Source organism: Myotis yumanensis, unplaced genomic scaffold (genome assembly GCF_028538775.1).
Source record: "Myotis yumanensis isolate MYYU_CA2020_CCGP unplaced genomic scaffold, mMyoYum1.0.hap1 SCAF_8, whole genome shotgun sequence".
NCBI classification, from domain to species: domain Eukaryota; kingdom Metazoa; phylum Chordata; class Mammalia; order Chiroptera; family Vespertilionidae; genus Myotis; species Myotis yumanensis.
The window spans coordinates 27,539,044-27,560,844 of NW_027223759.1; the positions used below are offsets into that span (position 1 = coordinate 27,539,044).

At 48.4% G+C, this 21,801-nt stretch overlaps 1 protein-coding gene across 2 annotated transcripts in view; it reads left to right on the top strand.

The window, feature by feature from the left end:
* RHBDD1 (rhomboid domain containing 1) overlaps window positions 1–19,922 on the top strand; it is a 100,089-nt gene extending 80,167 nt beyond the window's left edge. For both annotated transcript variants that reach the window (XM_070423337.1, XM_070423336.1), the window contains exon 7: window positions 18,494–19,922. In XM_070423337.1, the coding sequence (XP_070279438.1) occupies window positions 18,494–18,588 (95 nt within the window). In that variant the 3' untranslated portion in view covers window positions 18,589–19,922. The remainder of the gene's footprint in view (window positions 1–18,493) is intronic.
* The last annotated feature ends 1,879 nt before the right edge of the window (window positions 19,923–21,801 follow it).

The following is a 21,801-nucleotide window of genomic DNA, read 5'->3' on the forward strand; positions in this document are numbered from 1 at the left end:
AACATTTTCAAGGTCTTTGAGAAACCCATAGCCCCTGAGCACTGTTCCTACAGCAATAAAGCCTCCTGTTTGCTCTCAGTCTTGTGTCCCTCACACCTATCCTGGGAAAGAAGGAAATACCAAGGGAAAGAGAAGGGGAGGGGAGGGGAGGGGAAGTGAGGTGAGGGGTGGAGAGGAGAGGAGAGGAGAGGAGAGGAGACGATGAGGGTTTTCTAAAGGGAAGAGCTATCCTTTTCTTCCTCAGCCTGATTTCACCTCCAGGAAAGGGGTGCACACTCCTCATATGGAAATGATCTTGGGAGTGTTGCTCCTCCAGGCTCACCTGGACCCCTGACCTTAGAGGCAGTAACAGACTCCACTGAATGCCTCCCAGGCAGATCTGGCCAAGCTCACAGCCTGCAGTGCTGCTTGATGGGCTGAGTTTCTGGGTCAGGGCAGGAGATGGCAATGGTGGGACTTGCCCTCCATCCATGAACATTTCTAGGGATTCAGTCATTCACCAAATATATATATTTGCCCTCCGGACCGGGGATACCACAGTGGCCAGGACAGACATCTCTGGAGTCCAGAGGTCTCTCTGTTCATACTCTGGTCAAGATTGTGCTCCTTGGGGTGCCTTTCTTGAAGTATGTTTGAAATGGCTTGGGTTAATATTTTTCATTTTTTTGGTAGGATTATATGTGTAAGCACGAATAGCTTTGTATATTCATAAAACTGAATCTTTCTGCTTATAAAGTTGGGGGGAAGCCTATAGCATAAAACTGGGCATGTAAAACATCAATTTCTCCACGGCTATACTATTTTTTCTGCATTTCTTTTATAAATTCCCTGCACTTCAAATAGAGAGATGCCGAGCCTTTCCTGAGTTTGTTTTGTGCCCTCGGGACTTCAGCCCAGGGAGGGACTCACTCACCGTCAGTATTTACAAACACACACACACACACACACACATTCCTTCAAGAATCTTTTTCTAAATTCATCTCTCATCTAGACCATTTAATTTAGTTGTTCTCAACCTTCTGGCCCTTTAAATACAGTTACTCATGTTGTGACCCAACCATTAAAATTATTTTCATTGCTACTTCATAACTGTAATGTTGCTACTGTTATGAATCATAATGTAAATATCTGATATGCAGGATGGTCTTAGGCGACCCCTGTAAAAGGGTCGTTCGATCGCCAAAGGGGTCGCGACCCACAGGTTGAAAACCGCTGATTTAATTGAATGAATTCCAAAATTCATTCTCCCCAAAGAAAGAACAAGATTTGCCTGGTATCAGTTTAAGGAAACTGAGATGGTGTCTTGTGCTGGAGATGTTGGTGCCATGAAGTGGGTGTCAGGGGAGATGCCTGGCCTGCTCATCTAAAGAAGTTGGGAAGGTGGTATTTTTATGTTCCCTTTTCCACTCTGCTTGCTCATGCTTTGCCATTTACCCAGAACTGTCCCCACGCAAAGACTGGTATTTGTTTATTTAGAGTAAAGCTCTGTTGCCGTAGGAGTATTTCAGAAAACAGTTCCTTGATGCAATCTCTCAAACTCACTCTCCTTGCCTGCCCAGCTTTCAGCAAGGACTTCTCTGATACTTCATATTTGAGGTATTTTCGTTGTAAAGAAGAAGGTTAACAGACCGACAAGTCTAGCAGTTCTAGAGACTGTCATCCTTGGAAATGCCAGGGCTCTTATTATGCCTGTTATCATTGTTTTAAGGAATGATGACCAAATGGGAGGAGCCTGGACCTGCCCCCTCACTGACAAAGCTACAGTTGATCCTTTCTTCCTTGCATTGAGCCTTAGAACAACTCCAAGGCCAACAAATGAGTGTATCCATCCTAAAGCTGTCATCCTGCCTGTGTATCCCCCTGGATGCTCTCTCCAGAGAGCCCCCCTCTGTTCCCATGGACCAGTTGGTAGCAGAATAGCTGCCTCTCCTATGATGGCCCCGGGGGCTGGGGGAGGAGGCCTGCGCTGCCCCCAGCCTTGCCTCAGTCTGGATTCCGTGCCCCGTTTCATAGGCCCTGATGGACCATCAGTGTTTCTCACCCAAGATTCCTCTTACACAGCCCTGGGTGTAACAGTCTAACCACGTTTTAGGACTCTGACCCTTCAGTGCCAAACACTCAACATTTTGAGCATAATTTGCCATCAAATACGGGTCTGAAATTTGGTCTGAAATCAGCTGGGCCATGTGCGTGCTCTTGAGCCAGGTGGGAAGAGAAGTCAACTGAGGCACACAGACTTCTTTGATGGCAGGTTAACCACACACCAGTGCACATTTGAGAAAGTGTGGCCTGGCTTCAAAGCAGAGCTACAGCTCTCACGGTACCTGGATGCCAGGCTGACGATGCCTGAGGCCGCTGAGCCATGGCAGGGACCCCTTTTGCTTGAAACCTTGTTCCATGTTCCAAATCTCAGGCACATCACCATGTCAGGGAGTGAGAGAGAGAGTCCAGTTCCAAAGTGAACACAGCTGCCGAGGGACCTGGGTAAATTCCTTAACTTGCCTGAATCTGTCTCGGCATCTGTAAGACAAGGGCTGTCTAGGTCAGCTCCAAGGCCTAGTTCACTTTAGAAATTCTGCAAACATTTAATACTAGTCTCGTTGCACTGGTCTCCTGGGTGTGAATATATGCACTCACTTAAACCACAGATTTATATTCATCTTAGGCTTCAGTAAGCTTTTCAAGAGGAGAAACTGCGCCTTACCCGTCCTTATATCCCCTCAGTCTGGCCTGACACACAATAACTGTTTTCAATTAATATTGGTTGTTTAATTAAGGAAAGAGGGGAGAGGCGGCAAGTTGCTAAAAATTAAAAACAATCTCAGAAAATTCAGTGGAATGAGAAATTACAAGTTGTAAACCAACACAAAGAAGAAGCTGGAGAGATGACAATGAGAAAATTAGCCGTGCTCTCCCCCAGGCTGTTCCTGGTAAGGAAGGCTGGCTCTTGTCCCTAATTGTTTGGGAAGTGCGTCAGCCGGTGCCCAGCGAGTGCCTAACCCCACACCCGACACATAGGAAGCACGCACCGAAATGTCAGCTGTCGTTAGTAGGACGAAGAAGATGAGCCTTCCAGTTAACCACAGATTGTCAAAGTAGGCGCATCATCACTCAGTAGAACTAGAGTTTGAGAACATACAGACGTTCCACCAAATTTTCCTGGACTTCACATTGGACTGGGGTACCCTGCCACGGGGGCATCCGTGCTCGGCACAGGGCTGTGGCTAAGCTGAGCAGGGACTTGGCCTCACAGTGGTGTATGTGTTGCTTTTCTGAGTCCTGAGTGTCCAGGTGGGAACTTCTGTTGGGTCTCTTGTGCATTAAACGAAGATGCACAAAAGCGGCTCTTTGATTTTTCCAGTTGGCTGAAAGATAAACGGGAGTTTCACCTGGTGGTGATTTGCCTAGGGCTCTCCAGGCACCAGGATGCTCCCTGGTGTCTGGTGCCCATCCTGGGGGTGGGGTGGAGGCCTGCATACCTGCAGCTGAGAGGGGATGACCCATCTGGAGCTGAGGGTACGATGGGAGAACTGGAGGTCTCACCTGTAAGGAGCCCGGGCCATCCTGGGTGTCCTGCTGCTGCTGCCCCCGATTGCAGGCCGGGTGTCTCTTCCAGGCTGTGCTCTGCGGCTCTGGGGAGGCCCAGACTCTCCTCTCAGAGGGCCACATGGGCACCAGCTGCTCCGACTCACGCAGGGACCGCGTTGAGGGTCTGGGAGGATCGGGTCTCTTGGTGGTGGCCAGGACATTGTGTTTAAAGCCATGAGCTAGTCCTTCCCTTTCGTCAGCAGCTCCGTTTCTAACATATAATGTTCAGATCTGAACTTTTATGGAGTCTCCCAAGGGTGAGTGTGGTGCCAGGACGATCACAGAGAAGAAAGAGAAGCCCTTTTTGTAGGACCACGGTGCAGCCCCTGGAGCCGATGCCCTGAGGCCCTCGCTCAAGAACACCTGGCTGGCCTCCCAGGGTGGTACGGCCACTTCCCGATGCTCCTGACCCTTCTCACTCCCCCTCGGCCACTGGAAGCCAGGCTGCCCTACCTACATCCCAGAAACCGTAGTGCAGCCCCCTAACGAGAGGGCGGTCAGGTGTGGAGCAGGGAAGTCTGCTGGGGAGCAAAGACACTGTCACGGTCTTGTGCAGAGGGCACGGGAATGCAGCCACTTCCGTGTGAAGAAGAAACCTGGAGAAGCCATCAGCTGAGAATGTCCACACTCATCTCCATCCCCTCCCTCCGCACTGCCTGGTGTACTGCACAGTAAGTTACGGTGATGCTTGTAGAAACTTCCCCGGGTCTTATATTATGAATCTAGTCTGAGCAACAGACAAAATGCAAGGGGGCAGACCACTGGTGTCCCAGTTTAAAATAGTCCGTCCTCCTGTTCCCACTGGCATAGCCGTACCTGTCTGGTCACAGTCCCTGTGTTCTTGTTTGGAGACTTCGTGCAGTGTGGATTGGAGCAGGCATGCAGCCCCCCATGTCTGTGGCCCCAGGGACACTACGAAGGCATGAAGATGTGACGGCACAGGCTGCTCTTTCCTTGGGAGGAGTCCAAACCGTGCTTCCAGGCAGGGCCCGGTGGCCATGGGCAGGGCGGGGTTTGGGGGGGCGCGGGGAGGCAGGCAGCGCAGACCTCCTGCAGCCTCCTGTGCCTCCTCACCTGGTCCTCAGTCTGCACCATCTGCTCCTCCTGGATCTTGGCAATATCATGCCCCACCCCACCCACAGCCTAAACCACCAGAAGACAGAGACAGAGGGAGGAGGCCTAGTCAGTGACTTCCCAAGTCCAAAGCACGACTTTTGCTTCAGCCACGTAGCAATGTCCAGGGAGCAGTGTCAGGACAGCAAGGATCTGTTGTAAATTACAAGATGTGTGAGCCTTACCCACCCACACCACACCCAGCCTCGGCCCTCCCTCCTCCTTCCACCCTCTTTTTCTTTTCCCCCCTAATTGCAGCCTACTTTCAGTACTATTTTGTATCGGTTTCAGGTATACAGCAACCATACACATTACAAAGTGGTTCCCCCATAATTCAAGTACCCACCTGGTACCATACATAGTTATTGCAGTTTTATTTTTTTAAATATATTTTATTGATTTCAGAGAGGAAGGGAGAGGGAGAGAGAGATAGAAACATTAATGATGAGAGAATCATTGATCAGCTGCCTCCTGCACACTCCCTACTGGGGATCAAGCCCGCAACCTGGGCATATGTCATTGACCAGAATCGAACCCAGGACCTTTCAGTCCACAGGACGACGCTCTATCCACTGAACCAAACCGGCTAGGACATATAGCAGTATTATTGACTATATTCCCTATGCTGTACTTCACATCCCTGTGACGCTTGTGTAACTACCAATCTGTGCTTCTCAATCCCTTCACCTCCCCATGCAGCCCCCCAGCTCCCACCTTTAGCTCCTCTAGAACATTCGTTTCCCTCAGAGGAAGTGGAAAGAGCCTAGTGTGAATTCATATATCAGGTTCTGTGTCATTATGAGGAGAGGTGAGAAAGACACCACTTCTATCTTTTATTATTTTTTTGGTTAATCCTCGCCCAAGGATATTTTACCCCCATTGATTTTTAGAGAGAGTGAAAGGGAGAGAGAAACTTCGATGTGAGATGTGAGAGAGGCACATTGATTGGTTGCCTTCCACATGCTCCCCAACCAGGGTCAGGGACGAATCTGTAACCCAGGCATGTGCTCTTGATCAGGAATAGAACCCGTGACCCTTTGGTGTATGGGCCGACGCTCTAAGCCCTGATCCACACGGGACAGGGCAGGGTGCCACTCCTGAAGCCTGCAGGCGCAAAGGACTGTGCCAGTCAGCCACCTTGACAGTACTGTTCTTGTGATTTGTTTTCCATGTGGAGCGGCTGCTTATGTGAAACGTGTGGCTGTGTCTATCCTGCCCCTGTCCTTTAAAGCAGCGTCATCTTTTTCTAAGAGGCTTCAAACCATCAGGGTGAGGGTGAGCAGCCTCCTCCTTGGTACAAGACACAGGTTACTAATCCTGTGACAGACGGCCGGGCGGATCCGGTGGAAAACCAGCCACTGCCCTCCCAAGGCTCCTGACTGCGTGGAAGGGGACCTGCATGGTCATTGGGTGCTGAGCCCTTGTTTAATAAATGAGGTGCTTGTGGCCCAGTGAGGCCAGGGACCTGTGCTCCGAGGGCCGCAGTCTGGACCTTTGTCTGCACTCCTGCCGGCCCCGCTGCGTCTGGTTTGCGTTCAGCATGGTCTTGTCTTCATGACTGCCTCCCCTTTTTCTCTGTAAACATTAATATGAAATATATTTGCTTTGCTCCTCAGCCTTGCCTGCCCCCTGTGTGTCCAAAACAGCCGGCTGGAATTCATGAGAATGTTATGTCTTCAGATGTTTATAATCCAAAAGAATCCCTTATGGGTTTTTTTTTTTTTTTAATAATAAAACGACTTGGATATCGGTGTTTTCTGTTGGAAAGGCAAGCCAAGTTCACAGTGCGACAATTACAATGCAATGCATTATGTGTAATTTGTAGCGCGCCCCAGGAGCAGGGGTAAACCCTGGAATGCCGGCGGCCCCTCAGCATAATTAGCAGGATCAAACCCTTTGCAGAGAGAGAGACAACAGTCCTCGTCCGAGGTCAATAAAAGTAAGGAAAAGTTCCGATAAAAGCAGTGCACCCCAAATTATATCAAGAGCAGCCCCTCTCTCAGACTGGAGTGCGTCAAGAGCCTTCATTGCTAATTAAAGAAACCTTTTGAGGTTTAACAGCTCATAAATTCGCACTGGGAATGCCCTATTGTTCTGAGGTTACAAGTCTTGTCTTTGAAATGTAACAGTTGTACTTTTATATTGCATTCCTCCAAGAGAACCATTGTAAACACGAAGGGTTTGCTTTTCAACTTAAATTCGAACAATGTGGTTTGAAAGAGTTCCCACATCAAAGAGAGACTGTTTGGGCATGTTTTATAAATTCTTTTTCTATAGTATTTAAAGCTACAAATGACTCATAGAAATGTGTTCCACTTAGATCCGTCCTGTCGTCCTGTCGGCGGGGCTTTTGCTACCCTTATTTTTCTACCCTAAGAGAATTGTCTGAAAACAGTCTAGGCCTTTTGCCAAGTCAGTTGCCCTTAATCTACTATCTTCAGATCCATAGAAACAATTCTGGAAATGTTGTTATACTGCGTCTAAACAGCAACAAATGTTGTGCTTTTTCATGGTCATCTTTTTTTTTTTTTTTAACTCAAAATATCCACTGTATCAACTTGGATTTTTTTTTTTTCTTTATGAACCAGTTATAACCCCTTCCATCGCCTCTTATCCTCCATTTAAAACAAAACAAAAACACTACCTTTTTTTTCTTTTTGCTGAGTCAGTGGTTAAAGTGAAGAAAGGTCGGATGGCCAAGGGATAGATGTGGGTGCTGGCTTCCAGAGTGGTAGGAAGAACACTGGCTTTGATCCAGCCCCTGGGCGTCCAGGCGTCTTATTTGCTGGCTGTGAGACCTCAGGAAATCGCACACCTTCCTGGAGCCTCAGTTTGGCCATCTATGAAATGAGGACAGTGCCCACACCCACCTCCCTCCTTCCTTCCCTCCCTCCCATTCATTTATCCCTGGGGACAGAGTGTGAACACAGACCCTCCCTGTTCCGGCACCCGTGCATTACTGAAATAATTGGAGTCATGCATCGTCACTATCTGCGGTGTCATGTGCTTTGATAGGATGTGATCTTGTGAGGGCTTGGGGCAAAGGGGGACATAGTCCCTCCTGAGGATTCGGTGTTTGAGCTGAGCACTGCAGGAGGAGAGGGGAGAGGAGGAGGGATAACTGGGGAGTTGGAGTTAAGGGAGGGCAGGCTTACTGGGTGGGGTGCGAATGTTGGTCTTTATTCTTAAATGAAAGGAATCTTTGGATGGTTTCGGCAGAGGATAAAGTTGATCAGGAGATGTGTGCTTTTGAAGAGCTGTCATTACCATGTGAAGAAGGGCTGATAGGAGGACCAGAGGGAATGGGAGATCGTTCAGGGGCTCCACCACCAGTCCTGGCTCCCCAGGCAGGCACAGGCAGCACTGGTGGGAGGCGGGTGAAGAGGAATGGATGAGTTTAGGGAGTGTTCAGGTTAGAAAGGCAGGAGTTGGTGATGGCTTGAAAAGGGGCAGGTGAGGATGAGACTAGGGTCTGGGCATGTGTGACTAACCGGATGTACAGTGGGGACGTCCGCAGGATGGGACAGCCTGGAAAGGGATTATTAGAATAACAGGTACCACTGACCCTTGATCGCTTTTCACTGAGAGCCAGGTGCTGACATCTTTCATTCATTTATTTCAGAGCACACCTGTGACGTAGGTGTCCGCACCACACAGATAAGAAAATTGAGGGTCAGTGAATCAAGTACCAACCTGTCCAAGGGCACAGAAAAAGGGGCAGAGCCAGTATCCACACTGAGCCAGAGCCAGGGCACAGAGGGGCACGCGTGTAAAACTGTAATGCCCACTCTAAACCTGACACAGGAGGGTCGGGTGATGCGGGATGCAGTGGCTGAAAGAGAACAGGAAGCCAGGCGATGGGAACAGACCACCAAGAGACCTCACTCTGGTCCTGCCCCTCTGGGCTGTGCACAGCGGGAAGGCCTCTGTCCCTGGGTGTTCATTTCCCATCTCCGATGTGAGCAGATTAGATGTCACCATCCTGAGAGCTCCCTTCCCTGCTTGGAATATCTATGATTTTTATGATGGACCGATGCACCTCACACAGAATCTCATTCCAGGCTTAATCAAATCTTTGAAGCTTCTTTCTTAAAACTATAGCTGGGCCCTCAGTGCCAGCTTTCATGGCCACAGCACACAGCCAGATTTTCCCAGAGGCTCAGAGGCAACCTGTTCCTCCCCCTGATCTAAATCCTCAGTTCTCCAAGGTAAGCCGAATTCCAGATTCCTAATGTGGAATTTGAAGTCCAGAAATAAGTTCTGAGGTCTCCCTTCCTGGTCATACAGTAAGTTTTGTTTTACTAGAAATGATTAACAGGCGTGTAAGAGTAAGTCAGTTCTGTTGTTTTGAATATCTGCCCATAGCAGTTGGACAGATATATGTCCATTTTAGAATCATTTCTTAGCAATTCTAGGTCAGCTTGAGCCAGTTAGAAGCAGGCTGTCTGAAGGGGGTGAACAGTCTGGAGAAGGCCCCCAGGTCTGCCTGAGGCTGGGAGAGCTTGTGTGTTAGAGATGTGTGTGTGTGTGTGTGTGTGTGTGTGTGTGTGTAAGTTAATTTGAATGGCTGAAGCCAGTGTTCTCAGAATCAGGGTGGGCTCCTCAACGAATGCATGCCCTCGCACAAGCATCCCCCCCACCCCCAAAAGGGGCTCAGGATCAGAACTTGGTATGGGTGAGAGACCTGAAAGAACACATAATAAGTGGTAATTAGGTTCAGGGTTGGGTTGAACACCATGAAATACAGACACAAACATGTTTTTAAAATGACCAGCAGATTCCAGGGAGTGTATCGCACCTCAGAATTCCGCCTCTCCCCATGCTCACACTGACCCACATACAGAACCGCTCAGTTCTTAGGTGCAAAGAGCAAGGTCCTACTTGTTTGCATTTTCCCCAGACGGCCCCTCGCTGCCACTTATCTCGCAGGGCTTATCCCCTCTGAGAAAACAAAAGGTCGAGTCGTCCTCACCTTCCGAGTTATCGAGGCCTCGGCGGAGGAGCCCACCCTGATTCTGAGAACACTGGCTGCAGCCATTCAAATTCACGGCTCTATGCTTTTGACAAGGAGGTCCTTCTTCTTGACTTATTTTCACCCCCTCCCTCTCCTGCCTTTGTGTTTAACCCGCCACCGGCACATCTGGCCACAGTCCTCCAGCTGCTCTATGTTCTTGTGGTGGGGTTGGGCGGGAGGCCCCCAGCCTGTCCCCCACCAGTTTGGGCACCTTCGAGACTGGCCGAGATGCCCTTTCATGGCAGGGTTTTCTCAGAACAGTTGGTCTTCCTGTCATTCCACCTGTGAGAGAAGGATGCCCAGCGGCTTCCGGCATCTGTGAAAGAGATTTGAACCAGTTACAGACTCAGGGACGGTTTCCTGGGCCAGGGATCATTTTGGTAATTATACGCCGATATCAGCATCCTTGGACGTGTAGTTATGTACTAATCAGGCTGGTGCATTTGAAAAGTAAAAATAATTTGAATTTTTAAAGTTGTTAAGATAGCATTCAGCTTAGAGGTACAGAATACATCTCATAAATTGGCCTGTTTCTAGCAATTGAAAGTTCTCTTAAGTACCTGGAACCCCAGAGCCCAGGCAAACTTCCTACATTTCGTAGAGGAAACAAGGTAGCCTCCTCTCAGCATTTCTCTCTCAGGACGTGGTAGCTGGTTAGTGGCCACGGCCAGAAACCTCTCCCGATTCCCCCACCTTGAGATTTCCGACCTGCCACCATGACCTGCATCTCTCTGTGCTCTCAGCCTGTTGTCCTGGCCTGGTCCTCTTGTCCCTCTCCCTGCCCAGCCCTGATGCATGTTAGTTGGTTCTTTGTTTATCTAGCAGACATGTATGATGCACCCACCATGTGCCGGGCACCAGATCCAGAGATGAATCCCTTGGTTCCTGGGATGGAGCGCTTCTGGGCCAGTTGCCTCGCCTCTGGTGTTGTGACCAGCATCTCCAGGGCACTCCTGTAACTGGATGCTCTGTTCCCTGGGAGAGGGGGCTGCTTTGCTATCTGACCTTTAAAATTGTGGCGTCTGCAGTGGGACATCCCAGCATGACCTGGGAAACCACCAGGGTCTCGGCTCAGGACAGGAGACTGGCTCTGACAGAACCAGACGGCAGGCTGGTGCCGATGATGGTCAAAGCCGCACAAAACCCCAGAGCACATGACTGCATTCCTCCAGTCCCAGTGTCCCTAAGGCGGGCCGGTAGCGCCAGACTCACAGAGGCACCTGTGGAAAAGGCAGATTCCTGCCCTAGCCGGTTTTGCTCAGTGGATAGAGCGTCGGCCTGTGGACTGAAGGGTCCTGGGTTTGATTCCGGTCAAGGGCACATGCCCAGGTTGTGGGCTCAGTCCCCAGTAGGGGGCGTGCTGGAGGCAGCTGATCAATGATTCTATCATTGGTGTTTCTATCTCTCTCTCCCCCTCCCTTTCTCTCTGAAATCAATAAAAAAATACTTGAAAAGAAGAGAAAAGAAAAGGAAAGAAAAGAAAAGGCAGATTCCTGGGCCTCACCAGACGTTGATCTGGACTCTCCCACACTAGATCCTAGAACAGGGGTGGGCAAACTTTTTGACTCGAGGGCCACAATGGGTTCTTAAACTGGACCGGAGGGCTGGGACAAAAGCATGGATGGAGTGTTTGTGTGAACTAATATAAATTCAAAGTAAACATCATTACATAAAAGGGTACGGTCTTTTTTTTTTTTTAGTTTTATTCATTTCAAACGGGCCGGATCCGGCCCTCGGGCCGTAGTTTGCCCACCGCTGTCCTAGAACCTGCCTCTCCCCATCGCCCCTCCTGAGAGTTTGGGCATGCTGCTCTGGATCAGTGTGCAGTGTTCAGAGCCTCGCATGTTGTGTTTGTGCAGGATTGAGACATGGACGCAACAGGTGGGACCTGTTACGTGGTTCACCGTATTTGCTGCTAGTCAGTCCATCACCAAGCCTAAGGGTCAGCTGTCCCTCCCCGCCCCAAGGCCATCGGTTCCCCTGACGTGCCGTTACCTGCATCCAGTGGGACCTGGACTTGTCCCCTGAGTGGTCCCTTTCATCAGCCGTTTCCAACCTAAGTTTTCTTTGTCCTTTTCCAAAAGTCTCCTATGGACTCTCCATCTTTTTTCCTTATTCCTTGATTTCTTGGGATGGTGTTTACTTGTTTTTTCATGCTCAGATGGTAAAGAGTGTTTTCAGAAGATTGAGATTCCCGAGAGAAAGATGTGCCAATTTCAAATGGCCCATGGTTTCAAAACTAGTGAAAACATTATCTTGGGCCTTTGCTTAAAGAGCTGGAAATTGGGCTGTCTCTGATTTGAAACTCAATTGAGAAAAAGAACAAAAAAGGTCTAAATGTCATCAGCTGTGCTCCTCTATACCCCTGTCTGAGCAGGGGGTTTGCGGTCATGGGCACCAGGCACATCCCCACGAACACTGACAGCCCTTTTGGGCCTCACTTCCTCCTCCCGCCTTCCACCTGGCTGGTTCAGGAATGGGCAACAGGAAAGAGGATGGGGGCAGGTGTCAGTGGGTGAGAATGGGAACCGGTAGACAGCCACTTTGCTTAGGTTCAAAAGAAATCAATTTTAGTATTACTGCATCCAGGGTTTGCCGTCTCATTAGCACAGATTGTATCTGTGTGTCTCTTCTAATGTGGAGTTAGAGCGACACAGATCATTCCAGCTAAAGCCTCCGCTGGGCAGGGCCGTGTGCGCCTTAGCAAGAGTGAATCCTGGGCGTAGAACTGGTTAAAATATCTGCATCCACTGCCATGCCCAGCCTGTCTCCCTCTCCCACTGCCTGCCCGTCGTCTGCGCTGGGAGAAATCGGTGTGACGTAGGAGCTGCTAGACGCTGGCAAATACTACCCAGGTTTCAGAGCATCCAGACAATAAACAGCTCCATAACATTGGCTGCGGCAGCTTCTGTGGAGCCCATCTGTTTCAAAACAACCCTAATTGTGCTTTGGAGGTGGAATGCTTTGTTGGCTGGAATTTGTCCTCATTTTCTCCCACAGATTCAGCGTCCTGGGCCTCTGGTTCCACCTGCTGGCAAGTGTAGGGACTGCAATGAAACCCAGCATGGATTTTTTCAGTTGAAAGAAAATTCTGAACTGTAGTATGTCGCTTAGTGGTTTCCAAAAGCTGCCGCAGGTCAGAATCGCCTGGGAGCGCATTATAAATACAGCCGCCTGGGGCTCTATGCCAAGCCCGCTGAGTGGGAAACCCTCTCAAACAATTCATCACACCAGCGTTAAAGAATTATCACCTGGAATTCAGCACCTGGAGGTCAGGGATGACCCCACCATGTTCTACTCATTCCCAAACAGGGGAGTGACAAAGCCCGCTGGAGGTACACACTCCTTCTTCTTCCAGTTTATCCTGTGACCCTTGGTGGTGCCGGTCAAAGCTTTATCCCCTCAGAACTCATCAAAACTGTTTAAAATGGGAGAACCTGGCAATCTCTATGTAAGCCAGTGTTCCCGGTGGCAGTGCCAGTGAGGAGTCCTGCTGATAGGGTGACCCTGATATGATGGGGAGGGAAGGGCACCTCACCTCTGTGGTCTTCCCCAAACCCACAACCCCAGACTCATCCTGAGAAAGACAACAGGCCAACCAAATCCAGGGACATCCTCCAGACTGCCGGGCTGGCCCTCCAAGATGTCAGGGTCACGGGAAATGGCCACAGCCTACGGAGACAAAGGAGGCATGACAGCTAACTGCTGTTGGATCCTGGAACAGAGAAGGGGAATTGGTGGAAAACTGGTGGAATCCCAATGAAGTCTGGAATGTAGTTACTAGTAACGTACCATCTCTGCCAGTGGTTTCTTGGTTGGCAGTTACTCCATGAGAATGCAAGATGTTAACAGGGAAATTGAATTGTGTTATCTTTATAACTTTATACCTCAAATTATCCCAAACTTAAAAGTTTATTAGAAATTAAAATGTAAGAACGAGGGGCACTGAATTAGACCAAATGAGTTTGAGGGCGTTGCCAAGGAGCCACGGTTCCCGCCCAGCTACCAGGAGTCACAGCCAGACTGGGAGACCCGGCAGCAGGGTCCCCAGAGCAGCCACCCAGCCAAGGGACGGAGAGGAGGCAGGTTGCTGTGTGCCATTGGCACTCTCCCATCTCCAGTCAGCCGACCCCGACATCTTACCAGGAAAACAGTCGGGGAATCCTGCCCCTCTGTGCAGAGGTATAAAGTGTCTAGTCCAGCCCCCTGAGCTCAGAGGTGAGGAGCCTGGGGCTCAGGGAGGAGAGGGACTTGTCCAAGGTCCTGGTGGATTTTTAAGTGCAGGTCAGATTTCAAGTTGTGGTCCTTAAAGATCCCCCAAATTAACCAACCACAGGAGGAAGAAAAGTACAACAGGTAAAGTTGCAACTAATGTGAGCTCCGTTGCAAAACTCTTCCTTTTAAGACTCCAGACTGTGTTTTATAACAAAGAAATCCCCACTGTTGCTGGCTTGATAGGTGGAAGAGTGGAAATGTGAATTTTTCTCTTTCAAGTCACATCTAAATGTGACTTTTCTTGTAAACCATAATTAACTTCCATTTGTATTAAAATTATAAAGTTTTAGGTGAGTGTCAAACTATTTTTAAAGAGATAGATGGATATAGATGGATAGATAGACAATTATACTTAGTGACTCAAAAAGTACAGTGGTCTTGCTGTCCTTAAACACCTCTCCTTTTCAAGGAGTAGGTTGGACTTGGGCTTCCTTCCATGCTTTCTCCATCTTTATCAGTAATGACTTAACAACCATCTTTTTAGAAGGAATTTTGGAAGCTTTGTAATTTATGAAATTCTAATAAAGTAACATTTCAAAGAAAGGATGTGGGTCCCAGGCTGCTGCCCTCATTTGACAAGCGAAATCTCAGAGACCACTGATTTACTTGAGGGTTCCTGATTTTTAAAAAATACATATGAAAAAAGTGATCGCCTCTTTAGCTCCCTAATTTAAGGGAAAGATGTGCTGTCCTGCGACTTCACTTGAGTGTAATTTCACTTGAGTATAATGATGGTATGGAGTGCTCGTCAGATCATGAGCAGGTCCATGAACACCAGCACATTAACCATCTCTACGTACAAGGGTGGCGGACAGTGGGGCAGATGGCCATCAACACACGGTGTTCGTTTTGGCAATTCCTACCGGGATGAAATCGCTTCTCCTCCCTTAGATGTAAAACACAGAGGTTTCTGCATTATACATAAGGGTAGAGAACTGAACATGCTCCCATCAGGAACCACGGATCAATAAATCTTATGATCTCACTACTGGTGCTGTAATTGAGCCAAATCATCTCAAACTGGGCGCTGGTCCCGAGGTTCTTGGAGGCATGCTCACTGTTGCTTTGAGTAAAATTAAGGGCTCACCTGCATTTACAAGAACGCAGAGGCAAGGCTCTTCAATACTAGTATCTGCACCCGCTTCATCCCAGGCCATTCCTCCCAGACCATAGCTGTTCCGTGTCTGACCTCGCGCAGCAGTGAAAGGTCTCACTGGGCCTCCAGTTTCCCCGTGGCTCCTCCACGTCACAGAACTGTGCCACTGACTGGAGGGAGCCAGTTACCTCTTTGTCTCTATTTCTTTGAAGGCGGATGTTTAGTGACTAGCAACTTCATAAAACCCTGCCAAGTGGTCTTCAAACCGAACTGGGCTCTGTCTTTTAAAAAGTCACTGTTTTCGTCATTTTACTTTGCAGTTGTCTTATACATTTTATCTTGTATCTCTCTAACAGGTAGACATTTAACACACAACTCATGATGACGATAGAGGTTAATAACCAAGCATCCAATGCTTGGCAGGTGTTTCTGCATGCCCGGTACTCAGTTTTTTATGGACATCAACTCTTCTGACCCTCCCAACAGTCCAGCAAAGTGTCTGCTCTCACTGTTCCCATTTTATAGGTAGGGAAACTGAGGCCAGGTTCAGGTAACCTGCTTGCTCGAGGATGTGTAGCTAAAAAGGAGAGAAGTTGTGATTTAATCCAGGTCATCAAACTCCAGGGTCCCAGAACAGTTCCTGGTAGTGACCTCTTCAGCAGCATCTCCTCACAGTGACCCGATGTGCGCCTGCCCAGGTGAAGGCCTGCAGGGTGCCCCTCTGGTTCCAGAGAGGCAGGGTGCCTCTCCCGGTTCCCTATCAACACTTTTCCAGTGCACCCAGGGGGCGGCCTCTCCTCTGTCCACCCAGCTGAGGCCTGTCTGGATCATTTCTATTGAAATAGGGGACCATAACAGGGCTCTATGAGCAAAAGAGTGATTATTGTCCCTCTCATGGTATGAGTTCCCTACTTTGACATGTGGCGTTTCTTCTGTTGGCTCAGCCTTTTTCTCCTCGAATGCCCTGCGAAGGGGTCCAGCGAGCGTTTGTGCGGGTTGCTCACTATGAGAGCTGGAGCCCAGAAACCTCCACCGCTGGCTTCTCTGACTCCTCCAGGCCTTTCATGAAGACATTATGAAGACATTAACTGTCAGGTTCTTTCCTTTGGACACTGTGAGTCCCTGTAGGTGTCTGAGCCTCCACAGGTTGGCACCCTGAGGCCCAGAGTCAACATGCTAAGCCGAGCTTGCATCTGTCTCTGCCCGCAGCGGGGTCTCGAGTTTCCTGCCTGCGCTCATGAGTTCAATTAAGAATAGTCTTGTTAAACACAACTATTTAAGGCAAAGCAGGACTTGGGTTTTATAACATCTAAGCAGTAAACTAATGGTAATTGGATTTATGAGATTCAATGCAATTTCAAAGCATTTACCACTTTGAACAAAGAGAAATTCCTTTACAGATGTGTATGGCAAAAGCCATATCCAGTAAAACTTTGAACCTTACAGCAGTCATAAAATCTGTATGGTGAAAGTCTTAAGCCTATATGTTTGGATATCATCTTTAATGAAAGTTGATAAGTTGACAGATATAGGGTGGGGCAAAAGTAGGTTTACAGGTGTTAGAATGGAAAATAACACAATAATGAATAAATAATAATATAAGAACAAACTCTGTGTTTTGCATATGCACAGCTGTAATCCTACTTTTACCTCACCCTCTCGTTCATTGGAATGGAAAAACCTGGGGTGGCATCTCCCCAGCAGGAATGATGGGCCCAGGCCTGCCCTGTTCACTCTGGCGTGCCAGCCAGGAAGGGCTCCAGGGGTCAGCAGGGGTGATTCTCCGGTGGTCTCAGAAGGAAGGGAGACCCAGAAATATGGGAAAGCAGACGTATGAAGGAGGTACTTTTGACCATCTTCTAGAAATCTCTCCTTGTCTGACCATCTTTGCATGTCCGTATGTTACCTGCAAACATCTTTGACAAGGTGCCACGCTTGCAGAGTAAGCAGGAGGGATCTGCTGTTCACTTGTTTTCCCTCCTGGCTGGAACCCCCTGCCCACCCTTCCCAGCTGGGCCAGTGGTGGGGAGAGTATTTACCCCATCCGTGCCCCCTGAGTCAGTCCTGTCAGAACCCCGGTGGGCAATGTTGAATGTCGTTTTGTCTGGCTGTAACATATACCCTTGGAGGTCCCAGGCAGGTGCCGCTGAGTCAAGCCCGTATGTTTATTGAGCAGTTTCTGTGTGTCCAGGACTGTACCGGGCACCTGGGAGCAGAGAGAATGGTCAGAGATGTCGCCTGCCATTTAAAGCTTAGGATCCTGGTAGGAGAGAGAACAGGTGTGAACAGTGGCTGCCCACGCTGGCAGGTTGCATGAGGACCACCAAGAGGAAGGTGCCGGAAGCTGAAGAGCTAGAGTTGGGAGAGGGCTCTCCCATCAGGAGTGCCAGGAGGCAGTGGGTTCAGATGGGGCAGGGGAAAGTGAGTGAGACACCTGGTCGATGTAGGCAATGGAAGTGAGCCTTTCAGAGCGAGTTACAGGGTTAGCATGGTCACAGGAGTGGAAGGTCAACCTTTTAGGTCCACGTGCTTAAAAGTAAACCTGCTGCTTCTCCGTATCTATGGGTGGTGCCCTGCATGGCTGCCTCATGGAGACTGTTGAATCTCTCAGTAGATTTAGGCTGCTGGTGCCGAGGTCAAGGACTGCCTATTTTTATTCCTTCATTACTCCCCCAATGCCTGAAAAAGTGTTCTGTTTTGTGTGTGTGTGTGTGTGTGTGTGTGTGTGTGTGTGTTGATTGAAATGCTTATATCATTGTGAACTATATTTTTGGTATGTTTGCAGCCCCAAGAAACCCTTTGCAGTAATGATCTCCATTATCCTTCATATGACCTTCACATATTATGCCTGCACATTTGTCTGCCTGCCCAGATGTTGGTCATTATGGTAATGCAGTCCCTGCGCCGTGGCCCATGATGCCCCGGGGAGTTTGTGCATTTCAGGCTGGGAGGGGCAGGAGACACAGGTTAGAGGGAGGAAAAGAGAGGACTGCAGGGGCCGATCAAGAGAAACCCACCAGCGCACCTGGTGGGAAGACATAGACGGTGACAAGTTATTTCTGAGCATTAAAAAATAAACAAACCAAGCCCTTGAGACATTAGGGATATTACATGATGTAAATGATGGAGCACGGTGGAAGGAATAATTAAAATCAGAAGACTGTTAGGAAGCTTCAGAATGAGTCAAATTAGGTTCATAGGCTGGACCACACTAAAAATATTTGCTGGATGTTGAAATGTAGTATTGACAGCTAACATTGAAATATGTTGTTCTATTTCTGTTTCGTGCTACAATGAAGATGATGCCCAGGCCATTTTCCCTCTTGGAGTCCCAGGGTGCAGTGCCCTGTAAAGGTCCGAGCAGTGGACGGGCTGTGTGTGATTTTCCCTGTGCTTTCTCATGACAGGCAACAGCAGGAACACCTCCCCATCCTATGGGTTCCGGCTGCCACCAGAAGAAGAACTGAGGAGAATGCGACTTCACAGATTCGACCGCCAGTGAGGACGTGCAGCATCTCAGCAGACAGCAGTGGTGTAATTACTGCCCGTGTGGTTCCCCCCCAAACCCTGATGACTGTGAACAGAAGCAGAGAGCGGGTTATGGTCCAGACCGCTCAGCTCTGCCTTGCCCTTCTGTCTCCCGTGGCCCCAGGAGCCTAGAGTCCCAAACAGGCTGGTTGCCCTGAAACCAGCCTTGCTGAACAGCCTCCTGCGAGCGGCCTTTCTCCTGGCCTTGCTTTCTCACAAACAAGGTCAGTGTCTCCGTGTAAGGACCAGTGTCCACACTCCTTTCTCTCACTGTTGACCACGGTGCCTCTGCCTTGTTTTGTTTTTGAGGACTCTGACCTTCACAGGGAGGTTTGTCTCCACCAGCTCCAGCTCCTAAGATGGGGCTTTATTCCACCTGGCCTGCTCCGTGTTTGACTTTGCAGGGTTAGGAGCCGTGCCTCCTGGCATGTTGCCATGGCGACTTCCCAGGACCAGGATGTGGCTCCCACCGCACTGTGTTCCCATTTCCTTGTGCAGGAACCCCAGCTCCTGGGGCCCCTGCATCTGGGTGGTGCTGGCAGTGCACTTGTTTGGTCTCTTATTGCTCGGCCTTAAAGTGTGTCTGGCGGAAAAGCTTTAGTGAGATCAGGTGGGGAAAGCGCACTCAACTGGACATCAGGAGGCACCAGCCTGGGGCAGCCTCCCTAGTGGCCGTCTGCGTGCCTGGGATGGGACTGGTATTTAACCCGTCAGCAAAGCAGTAAGTGCCACATGCAGAGTAGAGCCAGGGTGTCGGTGGTGTGTTCACTGAGATATCGCACAGGAGGAAGCCTTTTCTCATCAAAGTGCCTTTTCATTGGCCACTGCAATAGCCACTTGTCTACTCAAGTGTCCAAGACACTCCCCTGCTGTCTGGCCAATCAGTTAAGTGCTTCCTGGTGCTTCTGATTTGTGAAAAGGACAGTCAATATCACTGATGTCTTAGTCACTGAGATATTTATTTTTTAAGAGTTGGAAGCAGAAAAATATCTATTTCAATTTATCTAAGATTTGTATAGAGTTTTCTGATTATGAAAGTAATATCATGTCCCTTGTATATGGATAAAGCAAACATGTTATGGAAGAAAATAAGCCACATGTTAACAGAGGTTATTTTGGGGAGTGGAGCAAAAAGGATTTTGCTTTCTGATTTTTATAATTTTATATTGCTCTTTTAAACATGTATTTATATATATTTGTGTGTATCAATAAGATAACTGATTTATATAATAAGAAAACTGATGCAATAAGAAAACTGATTTATATAATAATAAATCAAGAAATATATAATCAAGAAAATAATCAAGAAAATTGTTTTGTTCAATGCATTAAGCCTAATAACTTTATATGGAAAAGTGTTGTTTGTTGGTTTTTTTGGGGGGAGGGGGGCAGTTTATTGCTGTTGAGTCCAAGAATAGTAGCTCCTGGCTGTATTTGACTGGTCAGATACAAAGACTCTGGAGTTGGATTTGGGATGATGGAACTGTAATATGCACACCTTCTTTATTTATGGACTGGAACATCACTAAGCTATAGAGAAGAGGAAAGGTCATTTTAGTTATAAATATAAACCAGTTATCTTAGCACAACAGTAAAGATGTTCTGGAAATTATTATACTTACTTCATTCTGTTAATAGGTTTTCCTGTAACCAGGGTTTATTATTTCCCATGTCCATCTGTTTTCATTTGTTTCCTACAATAAGGAATCCCCCAAATTATGCCAACAAAAATAAGTGTATTGGACAAACGATCTCTAATAGGGAATAAGCACATAGAGCTGGTTTTTAAATTTGATGTCTTTGCTTGAGAGCAATTTCTTGATTGTCTATTCAACAGCCATTTCCCAGTTTGGTTGTGGTCAGTCGACTTATGAGACCTCTTAATTCAGAATCTTGGTTCTCAAGATAAAGGACTGGTCATTCCTCTGAATGACCTTGAAAGTATTGCCTGTGATCACAAAGTTGTACATGGCTGTTCAAGCCTCCTCCATCGTTTCGTCTGCTGCTGAGGCGCAGACTGAGCCGTCAATGTCTGGTTTTCGCAGGACCAGGGCCAGGCTACATATTTGGCATCTGTTCTGCTGCCTGGGGAGTGAGTTAGCTAAAGGGGTGAGATCTGACACCAACCAAACTGGGAGACAGAGGGTGTGTCTGACCAGGCCTTCTTGTTCCCAGTCTTAGTTTCTCTCAACAGATTCAGTATTCAGTGAAGAATTGTATCCAATGAGTCATTTTTTAAAACCTATCACCTCTTCCTTCCCCTTCCCATGGATTATTGAAATAATTTCTTATATTTTATTGCCCCTCATCTTTCATTTTAGAATCTCAGACTCTGCATAGAAGGACCTTAAAAATCTCTCAATCCCTTGCTCTGCTTAATACTTATAATACCCCTGCACTCAGTTCTACGTAGCTCTGCCCATTAATCTTCCAAAATCGACTCTTGTAATGGTACTCGTTATCTCCTACCTCTTATTGTCTCTGTTGCCAAAGGATAAAGGTCAAACTCATTAGCCTTGACCCTGCAGGTGCCACCCAGCCTCTGGGCCTCATCCCCATTTATCCATGAGTCTGTGCTGACTGGCTCACCGCCTAACCTGTGACTTAATTTGTGATGCACTTTCACATAGAGCAGCCTTTTCCTCTCCCTCTGCCCATCAGAACCTCCCTGACCTGTCCCAGACCCCTCAGCCCCGCCTGATCTCGCCCCCATCAGATCCACTGCGCCTGTTCGGCCATCCTCACGGGGTCCACAACCTACTGGAATGGCTGGTTATCCACCAGGAGAGGCTGTCTCTCTCTCTAGAGCAGGGACCATGACGGTCTCTGTGTATCTCCTTTACTCCGAACAAGGCTTTGTCTGGACCATCAGAACCAACAAACATGTGTGGACTGAAACAGAGAGCAGCTCATTTATACTGTCAACATGGGAAGGTGTGAAAAGATGTGCCTGTTGCTTATTAATATTGTTGTACGCCCCCTGGACCTCCTTGGGTCACATCAAGGGAAGGGTAACTTGAAAGAAAGCATTTGCCCATAGCAATAGAAACTGGGGTCTTTCCCAAGTCTTCATAGGATGACAGGCCTACTGATGAGATATGGTGGGGAGATATCACCAACCTGTGTCACTAAGACACCCCCCACCTCACTGAATGCTGTGACCCAGAGCACAGCTGCGAGTCCAGCA